This window comes from Narcine bancroftii, chromosome 2, assembly GCF_036971445.1.
Source record: "Narcine bancroftii isolate sNarBan1 chromosome 2, sNarBan1.hap1, whole genome shotgun sequence".
Lineage (NCBI taxonomy): Eukaryota > Metazoa > Chordata > Chondrichthyes > Torpediniformes > Narcinidae > Narcine > Narcine bancroftii.
Window position 1 is genome coordinate 142,772,853 of NC_091470.1, and position 15,243 is coordinate 142,788,095.

Here is a 15,243-nt window from a genome sequence, read left to right on the forward strand (position 1 = left end):
GGGCATCTACAAGAGGGGGTGTCTCAAGAAAGCAGCCTCTGTTCTCAAGGACTCTACCCACCCAGGCCAGGCCCTCTTCACTCTGCTACCATCAGGAAGGAGGTACAGGAGCCTGAAGTCAAACACCCAACAGCACAAGGACAACTTCTTCCCCTCTAACATCAGGTACCTGAATCAACAATGAACCACAGACACTGCCTCACTTTCTCCAATTTTACACTAATTTATTTATTGGTAAATGTAATTTCAGCAATATTTCCACTGTAATGCTGCCACAAAACAAAAAAAATTTGTGCCGTGTTCATGACAATAAATTCTGATCCTGATTCTAACTTTCCATATTGGGTAAGTTTCTGTTCACTATTGTAGCTGGTGTGTCTTACACACCTACAGGGCCTGCAACCAGTAAGGATTTCAGAGCATTTGCTGCTTGTACTTAGTCTGTGTATAACAATAAACTCAAATTCATCAACATAAATTTTGAACCTCCCTTTGTTGCGCTAATCAGGGACTGCTCCAACACCACAAAAGGACTGTCCACACTATTGCAAGTCACTCATTTTGTTCTCTGATTACTACAAATAATTATTATCTCTCTTATGTACTTTAATTCAATTAATTTAGTATTATAGCCTTTCTTTACAAATACCTGTTTGGTAGCAGCAGGTAAGAATTTTGGTGTATATGTGCATTTTACAATGTGCATGAGGATTAACTTGCTATCTCATTATCACAGCTCATGTGCCAATCTGTTGGCAAGATTCACAAAACATGCATGTTAGATCATGGAGTCTGGAATGAGAAACAAAATATTTTCCAACCACTGGTGTAAATGATGATTTCCACCGATCTATCGAAGGTGTGTTTCTCTGCCAACGTGATCACCACACTAGAAGCAGAGAGCGCTGAGGGATCGGCGTCAGCTCGAATCGAGTGCGTCGGACTTTCGACACCTGGGTGGGGAATAAGCAACAGTCAGGGCCAACTGAGGAATGAAGTTCAAAAACAAAGATTTCACCTAGTGGTGCCCAGTGATTCCACCCTGGAGTAAATAATGTGCAGAGCAAGATCCCAACAACAGCTCTTTGGTAAAGACCAACAACACAGGATAAACAGGTAACTAATCACAAACTCTTCCATTCATCCACCTGGAAGTGGGGGGGGGGGGGGGGACATGGTCTTGAATTAGCATGTTCCCAATGCTGACACTCCTAGCAGTGCTGCACATCATCAGGAGCCCACCAAAATGCCAGCCTAGCTCTGGGGTGAGCCATGAAAGCAAATGTACAATCCAATTAAAAAAGAACAAAAGGGTGGGAACAAGGAATTTCATTCATACAGAAGCAAAATCTGGCAGAAGTTGGATCACTGAGCTAAAACCAGGAAATGTTCCAAATACTCATTGGGTCAGGCAACCTCTGAGGAGTCAAAAATAGAGTCAATGTTTCAATGGAGCAATACACAAAAGAGGTGAAGGCATTCAACAGGTCAGGCAGCATCATGCAAAGCAACAGGCAGTCGATGTTTCGGGCCTTAGCCCTACATCGGGAAGAAATGCCCTTCTTCTTTCTGAGGACGCTGCATGGCCTGCTGAGTTCTCCAGCACTTTTGTGTGTCATTCTGGTTCTCCAGCATCTGCTCACTTTGTGTTCACCTTGAAGTTTCAATGGCTTCTTAACGGTCCTTCATACCCACCCACTCTGATTTTGTCACTCTCCCAGCTTTGTTTCTTCAGCAAATAGGGATGTGTCATCTTAACGGTAAATGTGTGTTGGAATTATCTGACTCGGTAAAGGAAGTGCTCCTTCTGTCCAATAGCCAACAGGTTACCCTTGGGCAAGGTGTAGTACCTGTTTAGCTTCCCAATCAGGGTCACGTGAAGCCATGGATTGCAGATGGTGGATGTTTTTACAAGCAGATTGGACAAATTAGAATTTATGGTTGTAAAACTAAAAATGCTGGGCAGATGAATCTGCTGATCAGTGGACACTGCAACTGAAGAAGGCAACGGGAAACCACTTCAGTATTTTTCCATTGTATATTCATGAACTCAACATCGACTATGGTCTCAGCTCAAAGATGGAGCCTTCACTGAAGGGGAGGCAACAGGTACAATTCAGAGGGTCAGAGATTGTGATGGATGGGGAGACATGATCGCCCACACCGGACAGCAAGACACCTGAATGAATAAATTAGCTGAAAGAAGGAAAACAAGGAAGCCTGGGATGGTAGTGCAATACACAAATGACCTGGAGAATCTCAGCAGGAGTTGAGGACAAGAGGCCACAGCTTCAGGATTGAAGGGTGCCCATTTAAAACAGAGAAGCAGAGGCATGCAGCCTCTATGGGAAGTAAAGTGTAACTAATGTCTTGGCCCTGTTACACTTCCTATAGAGGCTACATGATCGTAGGACGTTAAGATACAGGAGCAGAAATGGCCCCTAATTCCTACAATGATCTTGTAATAGTTTAATAAAGGCAAAAAGCAAGACTAAGCATTCCAGAGATTGAGCTCAAATCACTTTCAGAATCACTGTGAAATTTTAATTTTTTTTAAACAATCAGAACTTGTTTTAAGAAGGTTATTCATGAGTTACAATGGATGCAAATCTGCCCAGATTGTTACCATAAGATATTGAAGTAGAAGTAGGCCCATCAAGTCTGCTCCACCATTCCATCCATTCTCCCACTTAGCCCCAGTCCCTTGCCTCCTCCCCATAACCTTTGATACCCTGGCTGTTCAGATAGCTATCAATTTCTGCCTTAAATTCATCCAATGTCCTGGCCTCCATAGCTGCCCATGGTAGCAAATTCCAACGTTCACCACTCTCTGGCTCAATAAATTTCTCTGCTTCTCTGTTTTAAATGGGCACCCTTCAATTCTGAAGCTATGGCCTCTTGTCCTCAACTCCTTTTGACCTGCTGAGTTTCTCCGGTTGTTTTAATCAGCGGAATGCCCTGTACTGCTGTTTATTTCTCAACTAGTTTCAATCTGTTGCCCCCATCAAGGAAGTGAGTTCTGGCCCATGACAGTGAAGGAGCAGAGAGATTTCTCAGTCAGGATGATGTGTGGTTGGAGGGCACCTTCTGGAGGGTGGTGTTCCCTGTGCTTCTGCTGCCCTTGTCCTTCCAGCTGGTAGAAGTTGTGGGCTCAGCTCAATCTTAAATGCTAACTTTGTTTCTCTTCCCATAGATGTTTCCACAGTTTTCTGTTCTTATTTCATATTAACAGCAACTGCAGTGTTTTATTCTTTTTGAGTTTCAATACGTTCTACACCATGCCCTAGTAAATGTTTCATCTGAAATACTAATTGTCATTGGAGAACTGTTCGGGGAAACTTTGAGCTATGCCATTGGTCACTGAACAACAGGAAAGATATCAATAAGATGGAAAGAGTGCAGAGAAGATGTTGCCTGAACTTCAGGAACTGAGTTACAGGGAAAGGTTAAACAGGTACAGACTTTATTCCCCAGAGCGTAGAATAATAAGGGGAGATTTGATGGAGGTATTTAAAATTATGAGGGGGATAGACGGAGTAAATGTAGATGGGCTTTTTCCACTGAGGGTAGGTGAGATACAAACCAGAGGACATAGATTAAGAGTGAAAGGGGAAAGGTTTAGAGGGAATATGAGGGGAACTTCTTCACTCAGAGAGTGGTGGGAGTGTGGAATTAGCTGCCAGCTAAAGTGGTGAATGTGGGCTCAATTTAATTTTAAGAAGAATTTGATCAGGGAAATAGATTGGAGGGCTATGGTTTGGGTGCAGGTAAGTGGGACATGGGAGAATAATAGTTTAACAAGGACTAGGAGGGCCAAAGGGCCTGTTTCTGTGCTGTAATATTCTACGTTTTTATGGTTTTATTACAATGTTTTTTTTAACTGCAACTGTGAATTAATGCTTTACAACCAACTTGAACACGAGTACAATTTTGGAATAGGTGAGCAATGTTTTTCCACAACTATACATCCTATACCCATCCTACCCACGTTATAACCCGATGGCAGAAAAAGCTAGAATGGACACGAAGGGCCGTGACCACCTCCTACACTGTAACCATTATCGTTCACAGATTGGATACTGCTTTACAGATCACATGCACTCAGTCCGTACGAGAGGCCCCGAGACTCCTGCTGCCAGCATTTTTAAATCATCATCACCCTCCCACTCCAATTCCTCTGTCTATTCTCTGCCTGCACTATTGTAATGAGGTAGTTTCTCAACTCTTCACTTCCATTTGGACACCCTGCAGGAATGAATATTGAAACCTCCAATGTCACATAACTCGCTCTGTCTCGGTATCAGGACTCTTACTTTGCACGTTATTTATAACTGGATATTTATATTCTGCCTATTTGTTTGCCCTTCCTTCTTTGTTAACATTTCTCTGTTCATATATTTATCTTTTCTTGAGTTTGCACTACTGATAATTATTGTTAAGCATTCTGTAAGAATATGCATACAGTTTAGAAAACATTTTGGATTTCACAATTTTTCACTTTCAAGTCCTGTTTTATCTTATCATTTTTTTCAACCTTCTTTACATGACTTTGACTTTCAAGAATGACATAGAGCAGGTATTCAATGTTTTAAAGATCTTTTATTGACAACAGCTTTGTATCATTCAAACAACTCTGAGGAGTTTAATTTATCCAGTATTCATTTCTGTACATATTTGCAAATTAGGCATTTTCTTAAATCTTAGATTTCTGATTGATCTGGAAACTCCGATGTAACATTTGTGGGTGAGTTTTTTAGTTTGCAGCCTTCTTGCAAAGGTTTAAGATATTATTTATGATAAGTGACTATTATTTCTCAAGACAGGCCCCATTATTTAAAAATTAAATCCTAAAATTCATCTGATATTGAAAGCTTTAAAACCCGTTCTCAGGTATTTTTAATTTTAAGTTGGTCAATAACTCATCATTATGTGCTCATCATTGTTTACTACAATTTAAAGCTGTACATAGGGTTCACATGTCCAAAGCTAAATTATATCATTTTTCTCCAGATATAAATTCTTGCTGGATAAATGTAAGAGAGGAGAGGCTTCTTTTATTCATATGTTGTGGGCTTGCCCTACTCTGGGAGAAAAAAAAACTGGAGAGATGTCTTCCATACTTCATCCTTAATTCTTAACATAAATTTAGAACTGAATCCTTTGGTTATTCTTTTCAGAACAACGGGAAGGGATGATGTTCTTTAGACTTCAATTAAACGTCGAACTCTATCCTTTGCTTCTCTTTTGACTCAGCGAGCAATATTACTTTGTTGGAAGGATGCTGCCCTGCCCACTCATGCTCAGTGGCTGAAAGACATTATGTCATGTTTAAACTTAGAAAAGATTCATTATTCAATTAATAATTCAGGTATAAGATTTCAAAGCTGTGGGTGTAATTTATGAGTCATTTTCTTTGACTTTAATATGATATAATGCTTGAATATTGTTCCTCTCTGTTTTCATTTTAAGTATTAAATGTGCTTATTTTCATACAATGTGGATAAAGTAGGGATGGGATCCTCTTTAATCAGGATAAAATTATTAATATGTTTATGAATTGGAGTATACCTTAAGATTTCTTTTATCTTTTTAATGATTTAATCTGTTATTTACACTGAACACTCCACAATTGCATTTTGTACTAATAAAATAAGTGAATGGAGATTTTGTTTTTAAACTATTTCCTCTTAGTGTATCTTGATTTGAGTAAACAATGGAGAAATAGTTGGCTGTGGAAAATTAGATCACATGAATAGCATCATGAAGAAAGCCTCTACTTCCTCAGGAGTTTGCAGAGGAGCTAGTGGAGTTGTTCAAGTGAACCGGTACGGACTTGAAGGGCCGACATGGCCTGTTTCCGTGCTGTAAACAGTTATATGGTTATATGGTTTTTTCTGCTTTATATTCAAAATTAATAAAAATATTTAAAAAAGAAAAGAAAGAAATTCTGCCATGTCTGCAAGTAAAAGAATCTCAGGATTGTCATATAAATACTCTGACAATAAATCTGAACTTCGAACTTTGACCGTTCACTTGGGCTTGTCATTCACATTCTCCTTTGTTCCCCTTCCTTTGTACATCCTGGCCTGATGGGCAAGCCCCAGTAGGCCAGATGGAGGAGCTCGGCTGCCCATTCAGTGGCAGCTAATCGTTCCATCTAATCACACATTCCGTTTGTCTGCCCATTTCCCATTCCCAAGTTCTCTACAACCCAGACTAACTTGATTTCTCTCTTGGTGAAGGGTTCCAGCTCAAAACAACAATCATTCTTTTTGTCCTCTTGATGCCGCTTGACCTGCTGAGTACCCCCAGCAGAGCCTTATTCTTTTGTTTTCTCAAGACTAATGAAGTTTCTTCAACCTGAAACATGATCCTTGGCCACAGGTGCAGCGTGGTCTGCTGCCGTTTTCCAGAACTTTATTTTTGCTTTTCATGTTTGGCAGGGTGGTCCCTGTTTCTACATTGAATTTGCAATAGTTCAGCAATACAAAAAGCAAGACTAGCATTCCAGAGATTGAGCTCAAATCACTTTTAGGGAGCTGTGAAATTTAAATTTTGTTCATCAAGATTTTGGTTTAAGAAGGTTACTCATGAATTACAATAGATGCAACACTGTTGATTGTTCCCATAAGACCATAGAAATGGGGACAGAGGTAGGCCATTCAGTCCATCAAGTCAGCCTTACCATTCCATCATGAGCTGAGCCATTCTCCAATTCAGCCTCACTCCCTTACCTTCTCCCCATAACCTTTGATACCCTGACTATTCAGAATCCTATTAATCTCTGCCTTAAATACACCCAATGACCTGGGCTTCACAACCATCCTAGGAGCAAATTCCAGATGTTCACCACTCTCTAACTAATTCTTTCCCATCTCTGTTTTAACCGGGCGCCCTTCAATCCTGAAGTTGTGCCCTCTTGTGTTTGACTCCCCCAACCATGGGAAACAACTTTGCCACAACTACTCTGTCCAGGCCTTTCAACATTCCAAATGCTTTACTGAGGTCCCCCCTCATTCCTCTGAAGTCCAAGGTGTGCAGTCCAAGAGCTGTCAAACATTCCTCTTGTGCTAATCCCTTAATTCCAGGATTCATTCTTGTGAATCTTCTCTAAGCCTTCTCCAATACCAGCAGATCCTTTCTTAAATGAGGAGCCCAAAACTGTACCCTATACTCCAAGTGAGGCCTCACCGGTGCCTTATAAAACCTCAATGTCACATCCCTGCTCTTGTATTCTATTCCTCTAACACCTCTGGTTCATAGAACAGCGAACGATACAAAATTGGACCTTCAGCCCACATGCCAGCATTGAATATGATACCCAAGTTAAAGTAAAACTGCTGCTTGCTCCTGAATCCCCCCCCCCCAACCCACCCTACCCTTACATTCACTGCATGTTCATGTGTCTGTCTAGAAACCTCTTAAACACGTCGATGGTATCTCCTTCCACCACTACCCCTGGCTGCCTGATCCAAGCCCCATCACTCTTTCGGTACATAAATCATCCCCCTCATTGCCCTTGAACTCTCTCTCCCCCACCCCACTTTAAATGCACATCCTCTGGTGCCACCATTCTTAACTGGGACCCTACGATGCCCCGGGGGTCCACAGCACATGTAAGAAAAAGCCCTGCTTTCTTTTCACCTCATATAATATCAATATTTTTTTGTTTTTTATGAAATCAGTAGGTGAGAAGAACGAAAGAAACTAAACCTTGACTGCTTCACAGGGAAGGGGGCCCATAAACATTGAGCAGAGTCCTGGTGGGGAACCCTGTTGAAAGAAGGTTGAGATTGGCTGCTCCAGTGCGTAACCTTTTTCCCTGGGGAAAAAGTCCTCACTACCCACCCCATCAACATCTCCCATCATTTTATAAACTTCCATTGAATTACCCCTCCGCTTCTGATGCTCCAGAGAAAGAGAAAATCTGCAAAAAATCTCTTTCCTGATTTAGTCTCTCTGTGACTCCAGATGCACCAGTTTGGGGAAATGCTCTCTGTGGGCCCTCAAAACGAGAAATGGGCAGTAAATGCTGGCTCTGCCAGGACTGCCCACATCCTGAAATGTGTAGAAGAAGAAATGACAGCCATAGCTTCCAGTCCTGACCTGCCAGTAAGCAAGGAGCTCGAATTTCAAGCTGGAAACTGAAGTCATACACGATGGCGTTGGTGACCTCAGCGTTCAAAAGCTGTGCCAAACAGAATTGGTTCCCAGCGTCCTTGTGGTCTTGATGGTTGGAGCAGCATCGCTGCCTGTCCCTCCTGCAAGCAAATGCATTCCAATATGCAGATCAATACTGACAGCTGGAAGTAGTATTCTCAACAAAGAACATTAAGCACATCTTTCCAGTCCATCTAATATTGGTCTGGAGTGTCTGTAGAAAGGTTTTACACTGCTACATCTGCACTTTTGCAAGTCACTTTTTTTTCACCTGGATTACTGTGAATTTTATTATCTATCGTGAGTATTAATTCAATAGTTCACTATGATAATTATTCATTACAGGTACAGGTGGTTGCTATCTTAAGATGGGGTTACATTCCGGCACTCCTATCATAAGTTAAAAAACCGTAAGTTGAAAAAGAGCAGAGGGATCAGTGTGGGACTGATACAGCACTGTCAGGAGGGATCCGTGTGGGGACCGATACAGCACTGTCGGGAGAACATCATAGCCTAGCCATAAATTGAAGTGCAGTTCAGATTCGAACTATCATAACCAAAAAAATCGTAAGTTGGACACTATTTGTACCTGTTCGGTTGCAGCAAGTAAGAATTTCGGTGCATTTGTATGTTGCTCTCTGTCTATGCCAATAAACATCCTCATTATCAAATGTCAGAGGTTCTGTACATCTTTACTCTGTTACTGTTTTGGAAAACTCAAACATCTACACACCAAGTCTTTCTATTGTCAAACCCCAAACAGCATCACAATATTCGAACAAATATGGGAACCATACATGAAATACAATAGAGAAATCCTACCACGGACCTCCACCACCTAAAATGACAGAAGGAGAAGACAACGAAATGAATTGACCCAGTATGTAAAAGTAAATGACACAAATTTCTTGTTTATTTTTATTAAAAGTGACGACATTGTTTAATGGGTTTAATGTATCTTATAGATTGAACTTTGAATAAGTGGGAAGTGGGGGAGAGGGAGGGAGGGAAGGGAGGGGAGAAAATGACGCTGTATATATTCAAGAGACAAATGTCTGAATGTATTTTGGTCAGTATGGTTTATAGTGTGAAAAATTTTAAAAAAATTAAAAACCCCCTGTGCTCCAAAGTACAGGGTGAACTCTGCATTTCCCCATGTTAGAGGGGAGGATTAGCGTGTTAGATGTGGGAGGGGCACACAGTGGACTGTTCATAAACTTGTTCATTGGGGGGGAGGGGGTGGCCGGGGATAGGTGGAGAGACACTAGCATGCTTCAGGCATCAAAGCACACTAGTGTCGCAGGAGGAGGTGTTCTGTTTTAAGTTGACAGTGGACAATGGTCGCAACCGTATGGGGGCACAGCACCTTGCTTTGGGGGGGAAATGCCCGCAGATGCCCCCCCTCCTTGGCACTGAGCCTGTTTAGACTGGAGATCAAACTTCACCAGAGTACCTTGACATGATTCCAGGAAATTTCAGCTCACGAGCCTGTGCCACCCAATTAACCAGTACGTTTCAAAGGGTGGAAGGAAACCAGAGCACCCCCCACCCCGGAAAATCCCACGGAGACACGGGGAGAACGTACCAACTCCTTACAGACAGTGTGGGATTCGAACCCTGGTCATGGTTGGGGCTGCTGTAACGGCGTGGTGCTAACTGCTTTGCTAAACATACTGCCCAAAAAACAACTCTCACTTTCTTCTCCAGACAACTAACTGGAACAAATGAAATTCAAAAGAAGAGAGTCCAGCTCCCTGTTGGCATTTGACTGACCAGTAGCCTGCATTCTGACATGGCTGCTCCCCCTTTACCTTTTTGGGTGTTCTTCTGCTGTAGTGTGTGAGTCAGTGCCAAGCGGCACCAACGTGGGTACGTAGACTGAGGGCAGCACCAGCCTGATGGTGCCATTTGGCAAAGTCTGGAGCTCCAGGCAGGTGCTGAGCAGAACTGTCACTGATTCCAGTGGCGCGATTGGCCCCAGGCTCACCACGAATATTGTCCTCTCCAAATCTTCATCCAGCACTAAGTGACCTGCAAGATGAAGAAGGCAGCTATTCACCTCCTGAACCTTGAGTTTAAACTAAATATAGTAAAATCCATGGTATCCAGCACCTACAGAGATTGGTAGTTGCCAGATAAGTGAATTTCTCATTTGCTTGAGATTGTGTGTTGCGTGAATAGAGAACCACAGCGAGTCACACCAATTTTAAACTTGCATGTTTTTTACCCATTTATTTTCTGCTTTTTGTTCCCGGTTGCTTGAACTCCGGAAAACAGGGATTTTTCTGTATTATTGCGAGAGTGACTTTGACTTTCTGGATACTTAACTGAATATATTCATGACATTTCAATGAATGTAATCCTTTCAGAAAAAAACACACAGATATGTTATGTAGCAGAAAAGCCCATCACAGTGTGGTTGGGGAGCTGCTCTGCTCCAGGTTAGAAGATGCAGAAAGAAGGGAATGTAGCTCAAAACATAACATGAACTTCCCTTTCCTCTGACGACTCCATCTACATTTCGTGTTGCCCTGAAAAGACAGCCGACACACATCGACACACTCTCTTTTCCCTCCTCCTATCGGGGAGAAGGTTCGAGAGTGTGAAATCGTATACCAATAAGCTTATATACAGTTTCTTCCCCGCAGTCATCGGGATCCTGAATGAACCCCACCACAGAGCTCTTGTGCTGCTGTTGCTGTGCACAGATTCCTCATCGAAATCCTATGCTCTGTGACTGTGCTTTTGCCCTGTGTAGAGCTCGTCGAAAGAATCAAAGACTTGATGATCCAAACCAAGGCTTTTATTACCAAAAGACAGGAGCTCTTCACAAGTGACCGACCAGTCCGGAATGATCCAACCTGGCTAGGGACACAACCCTGTAAGGCCCAGACAGTAGGCGTGGCCTAGCTCTCAGCCAATCGCTGTAAGCACAGTCTAGATACTGTAACTATATACACTATATACATTGGTGATAGATCTGTACTATCACACCCTGCTATGCTGAATAGTTGTATGAATGTAGGAGCTGACTTGCTAGACAGCTTGGGGAAGAAACTGTCCTTCACTCACTTTCACTCAGCAAGTCTGCCTCACCCACACCCTCAAAGCCTCCCCTTCACACATATCAAGCTATCCCCACCCATACACACGAAATGTGCCCTCCTCATCCACCAAGCCCACCCCTCCCACACCTACCAAGTCTGTCCTACCATTCAACGTGACCATGGGTCATCTACACTGGCCTCAACCCCTCTTCTCTGCCAGGCCCCTGTAGCCCTCAATTCTTTGATCCTTCATGTATATTTAAGGTGCAGATGTTTAACCATAGGCAGAGAAATCCCAAGATTCACCACCCCCTGATAGAAGAAACTTTGAATGGGTCTGTGGGGGTTGTACACGTGGATGCCAAGGTTCGCTGAGATGTTCTCCAAGGAACAATCAGCTTAGAGGGGGGATCATTAGAAAGCTGGGTTGGGGATGGGGCACCTTCCTGGAACTTGTTAACCCCAGAGAAAACCTGGCATAGATACAGAAAGGAAACGCTGCATGTTTGTTAAATAAAACAAATCTTTCTAGAGTTTTACCATTGCCATTCTGGAAGGTTCCGGATGAAATATTACTGTAGTCAAAATAACAATCATCTAATTTAGCTTTGTCTTTTATTTGCAAAGTAATAATGCGTCCAGAAAGGGCTGCTTCAAATCCAACCACTGCAGTGAACTCATCGATAGGATAAATGAAAAGTCCTAGAAGGAAGCAGAATCAATTAACCCAAAGGACCAACAAACATCACAAATGTTTCAATAAATCCCAGAGAAAAGCAATATAAAAAGAACAAGGCCTGAATTTACACCTTCCTCTGTATTGATTGCATTTAATTAAATGACACTTGGACAAAGAGTTGACAATCTAACAGCAATATTACAAAAACAGTTTCTTCCCCTCCGCCATCAGATTTCTGAACTGATGATGAACCACAGATACCCTAATTTTTTCATTTTTGTATGAATTTTTGTTTGAAATGTAACTTAGAGCAAATTTTCCTCCTATAACGCTGCCACAAAACAACACAATTCATGACTTACGTTCATGCCAATAAAAACACACTGGGAGAAACTCAGCAGGTCAGACAGTGGCCTTTATACAGCAAAGACAAAGATACAAAGCCAACGTTTCTGGCCTGAGCCCTTCATCAAGGTATTGATTATAACATTGGTTCTGTATAAAGGACACTGTTTGACCTGATGTGTTTCTCCAACATGGTGTTTTTACTACAACCACAGTGTCTGCAGAGTGTTTTATTTATGACAATAAATTCTGATTCCGATTCCTTTGTTTCTGAAGACTGGAAATACATCATAGAGTAGACAGCATCTGAATGAGAAAGGGAGCCTGAGCAGATCTTCTTTTATATTGGGGAGGGGGAATCTGTAGGTTGTTTAATGGCATTCACCTTTTCCATCGATGTTGCTTTGGAAGGGGTAAGGAAAGGAATGAATTATCACTGCCCATTTAGGCATCTCAGAAAGATCCAATGAACCAGGAGCCCTCTCCCTCAGATTCTCTTCCAACTGGATAAGAAGAAAATTATCCGGGAAACTGGGATGAAGCGGACCTGGGGATGCTGGAACACTCAGGCACTTCAAAAACAAGCTGATGAAAAGGCAGAATCTGGGTTTGTGGCAGACAACCTTTGTAGCAAGCTCCATTGCTGTCGGAAGGCAGGATTAAAAAGCCCGTATATTTTAAACAGCAGTTGACTGAATGCTATGGACTGGATCCATTTGTCCCAAAGGGAGCAAACTGACATCCCCTCATGAATGTCCTGGTGTCTTGCCCTCTGCCCACTCCCCTCTCACTTCTCAGCTTCATTCCCTTCTACACTCCCACTTGCATCCATTTATTCCCTCTTACCTGTCAGCCTGTGCCTTTCCCTTTTCTTCTCTTCCCCCAAATCTTTTTAATAAGGCATCTTCCCAAATTTCAGGCTCAGGCCCAAAACCGCGACGACCTTTTCCTCCCTATGGATGATGTATGACCTCCTGAGTCTCCCCAGCACTTCTGTGTCCTGCACTAGACCCCAGCATCTGCAGATTTTCCTCATTATCTCCTGAAGTCCAGCAACAATGAATGTCAGTTGCTGATGTATATGCCCCATCAGTGAAATCCACAGGGCGCCCAATAGTGGTGTGTAACCACACCAGGGATCATGCTGGGAATCCATGGAGCTGCCCTACCGCAGGCCTGTGTAGGACCAGAGCTTCTTTCCATTGGAGCCTGACAATGGGCTGAGAGACATGGCTGTTTTTTACTTTTCTGTTTTGTCTTTATTTAATCATTTGAGTTGTTTATTTCTATTTTAATGTGTTTTAATTAAAACAATGTTATTTTCTTTAAATCCCTATGGCAGGGTAACGGCTCCACCCTAAACCGCAAGAGACCAGAGAGAATTGTGAAGAAACCCCAGGCTATCACTTCCCCCTCCTTCCCCTCTATCGACTCCATCGACTCTTCCCACTGCCTCTGCAAAGCATCTAACAGATTAAAAGACTTGTCCCATCCCAGTGGGAAGAAGATTCACAAGTGTGAGACCCGACATTATCAGATTCAAGGACAGCTTTTTTCTTGCTGTTATCAAACTCCTAAATGAGCCTCTCACTGATAAACAGAGCCTTTACTCTATTCTAACTGATCTCTCTCTAAATTATCTCTCTCTGTATCTGTTCACTCTGCACTGGTTTTTACTTCTGTACTATATATGGATCAACTAGCTGGAATGCTCACAAAGCAATCTCCCAGTGGCCACCCATTTCAATTCTCCATCCCATTTCCTTGCTGACATGTCTGTCCATGGTCCATGACTGAGACCACCCACAAACTGGAGGAATAACACTCATCTTCTGATTGGGCACCCTCCAACTGGATGGCATTAATATCGACTTCTCTGGCTTCCTTTAAACCACCCCCTCCCCTCACTTCTTCCCTAGCTCTGTCTCTCTCCCTTTTCCCTGTCTCCTTTCGCACAGACGTGATCAATTCTTACCCCTCCCCTCATCGTATCCAATGAACACCTTGTGTTGGTCTGAATCCTTCCCCAGCCGGCACTGTCCCTATTCTGAGATTTCCTGCTTTTGGCTCATTCTGCTTTGTTCCTTGAGGAAGGGCTCAGGCCTGAAATGTATATACTTTTTATCTCCTTTGGATGCTACAAGACTGGCTGAGATCCTCCAACATTTCAGTGTATCTTTACTACAATCACAACATTTGCAGATTTTCATGTTTCACTGAGCTTTCTCATTATACCCAGGGCATGTGACAAGAACTTGAACTCATTTACATTTTTTAAATGTTTAAAGCCATAGCTTCACGTTTTACAAAGTTTGAGAGTGGACGAGGGGCAGGGAAATGGGAAGTGGAAATTGGGGGAAGGGGAGGCAAGAGGGTATGGGTTGGGGGAGTGGCAGAGGACTAGGGTGTGGAAAGTGGGGTAGGGGCAGGACATCAGGAACTGGGGAGACAGGAAGAGAGCAATACAAGAACTTCCTCTCAATCTCTCCCAAAATAATTAGTTTTGCTTGTCTGCTGCTGTGAGACAAACATCTCCACCTTGCATCAGGTAACTTATCTTAATTCTAAACCAAAGTCTCTGAGTCTCCCGTTCAAACCTTCAACAGGATGATCGTCCATGTTGGTGTAGGTCAAGGAGGCTGACGTCCCCAGGGTGTAGCCTATCATACATGAGGTGACTTCAGAGGAACTTAGCAGCAGGTTTTGGCCGTTTTCTCGGTTGACGAGACCTGGCATCTTGAGGCGAAATCGTACCTTTCCGTGATGCCAAAAACTGCCAACTGTCTGGCTGGCAAAAGAGAACAGTGAGAAGTCACGAGCCCTTGTACAAAAAGCTGGTCACAAGGGTGTCCACCACTCAGCCAGCACTCACCAACTACATACTCACATTTTATTCTTCACACACAGTGAACAGAGAATCAATCACAAGATCATCTTCCCGATGAACATCAGAGTATACATACATTAGTTCTTAGGTAATTCTGAAGTGTTCAACAGCCCTTGTACCTTCAG

General features: G+C 42.7%; 1 protein-coding gene across 1 annotated transcript in view; it reads right to left on the bottom strand.

The window, feature by feature from the left end:
- vwa5b1 (von Willebrand factor A domain containing 5B1) overlaps positions 1-14,967 on the bottom strand; it is a 101,459-nt gene extending 86,492 nt beyond the window's left edge. The window contains exons 1-5 of the mRNA XM_069915295.1: positions 14,829-14,967; positions 11,754-11,909; positions 9,972-10,191; positions 8,107-8,261; positions 822-953 (exon numbers count right to left, since the gene is read on the bottom strand). Of these exons, the coding sequence (XP_069771396.1) occupies positions 822-953; positions 8,107-8,261; positions 9,972-10,191; positions 11,754-11,909; positions 14,829-14,967 (802 nt within the window). The remainder of the gene's footprint in view (positions 1-821; positions 954-8,106; positions 8,262-9,971; positions 10,192-11,753; positions 11,910-14,828) is intronic.
- Positions 14,968-15,243: the final 276 nt, after the last annotated feature.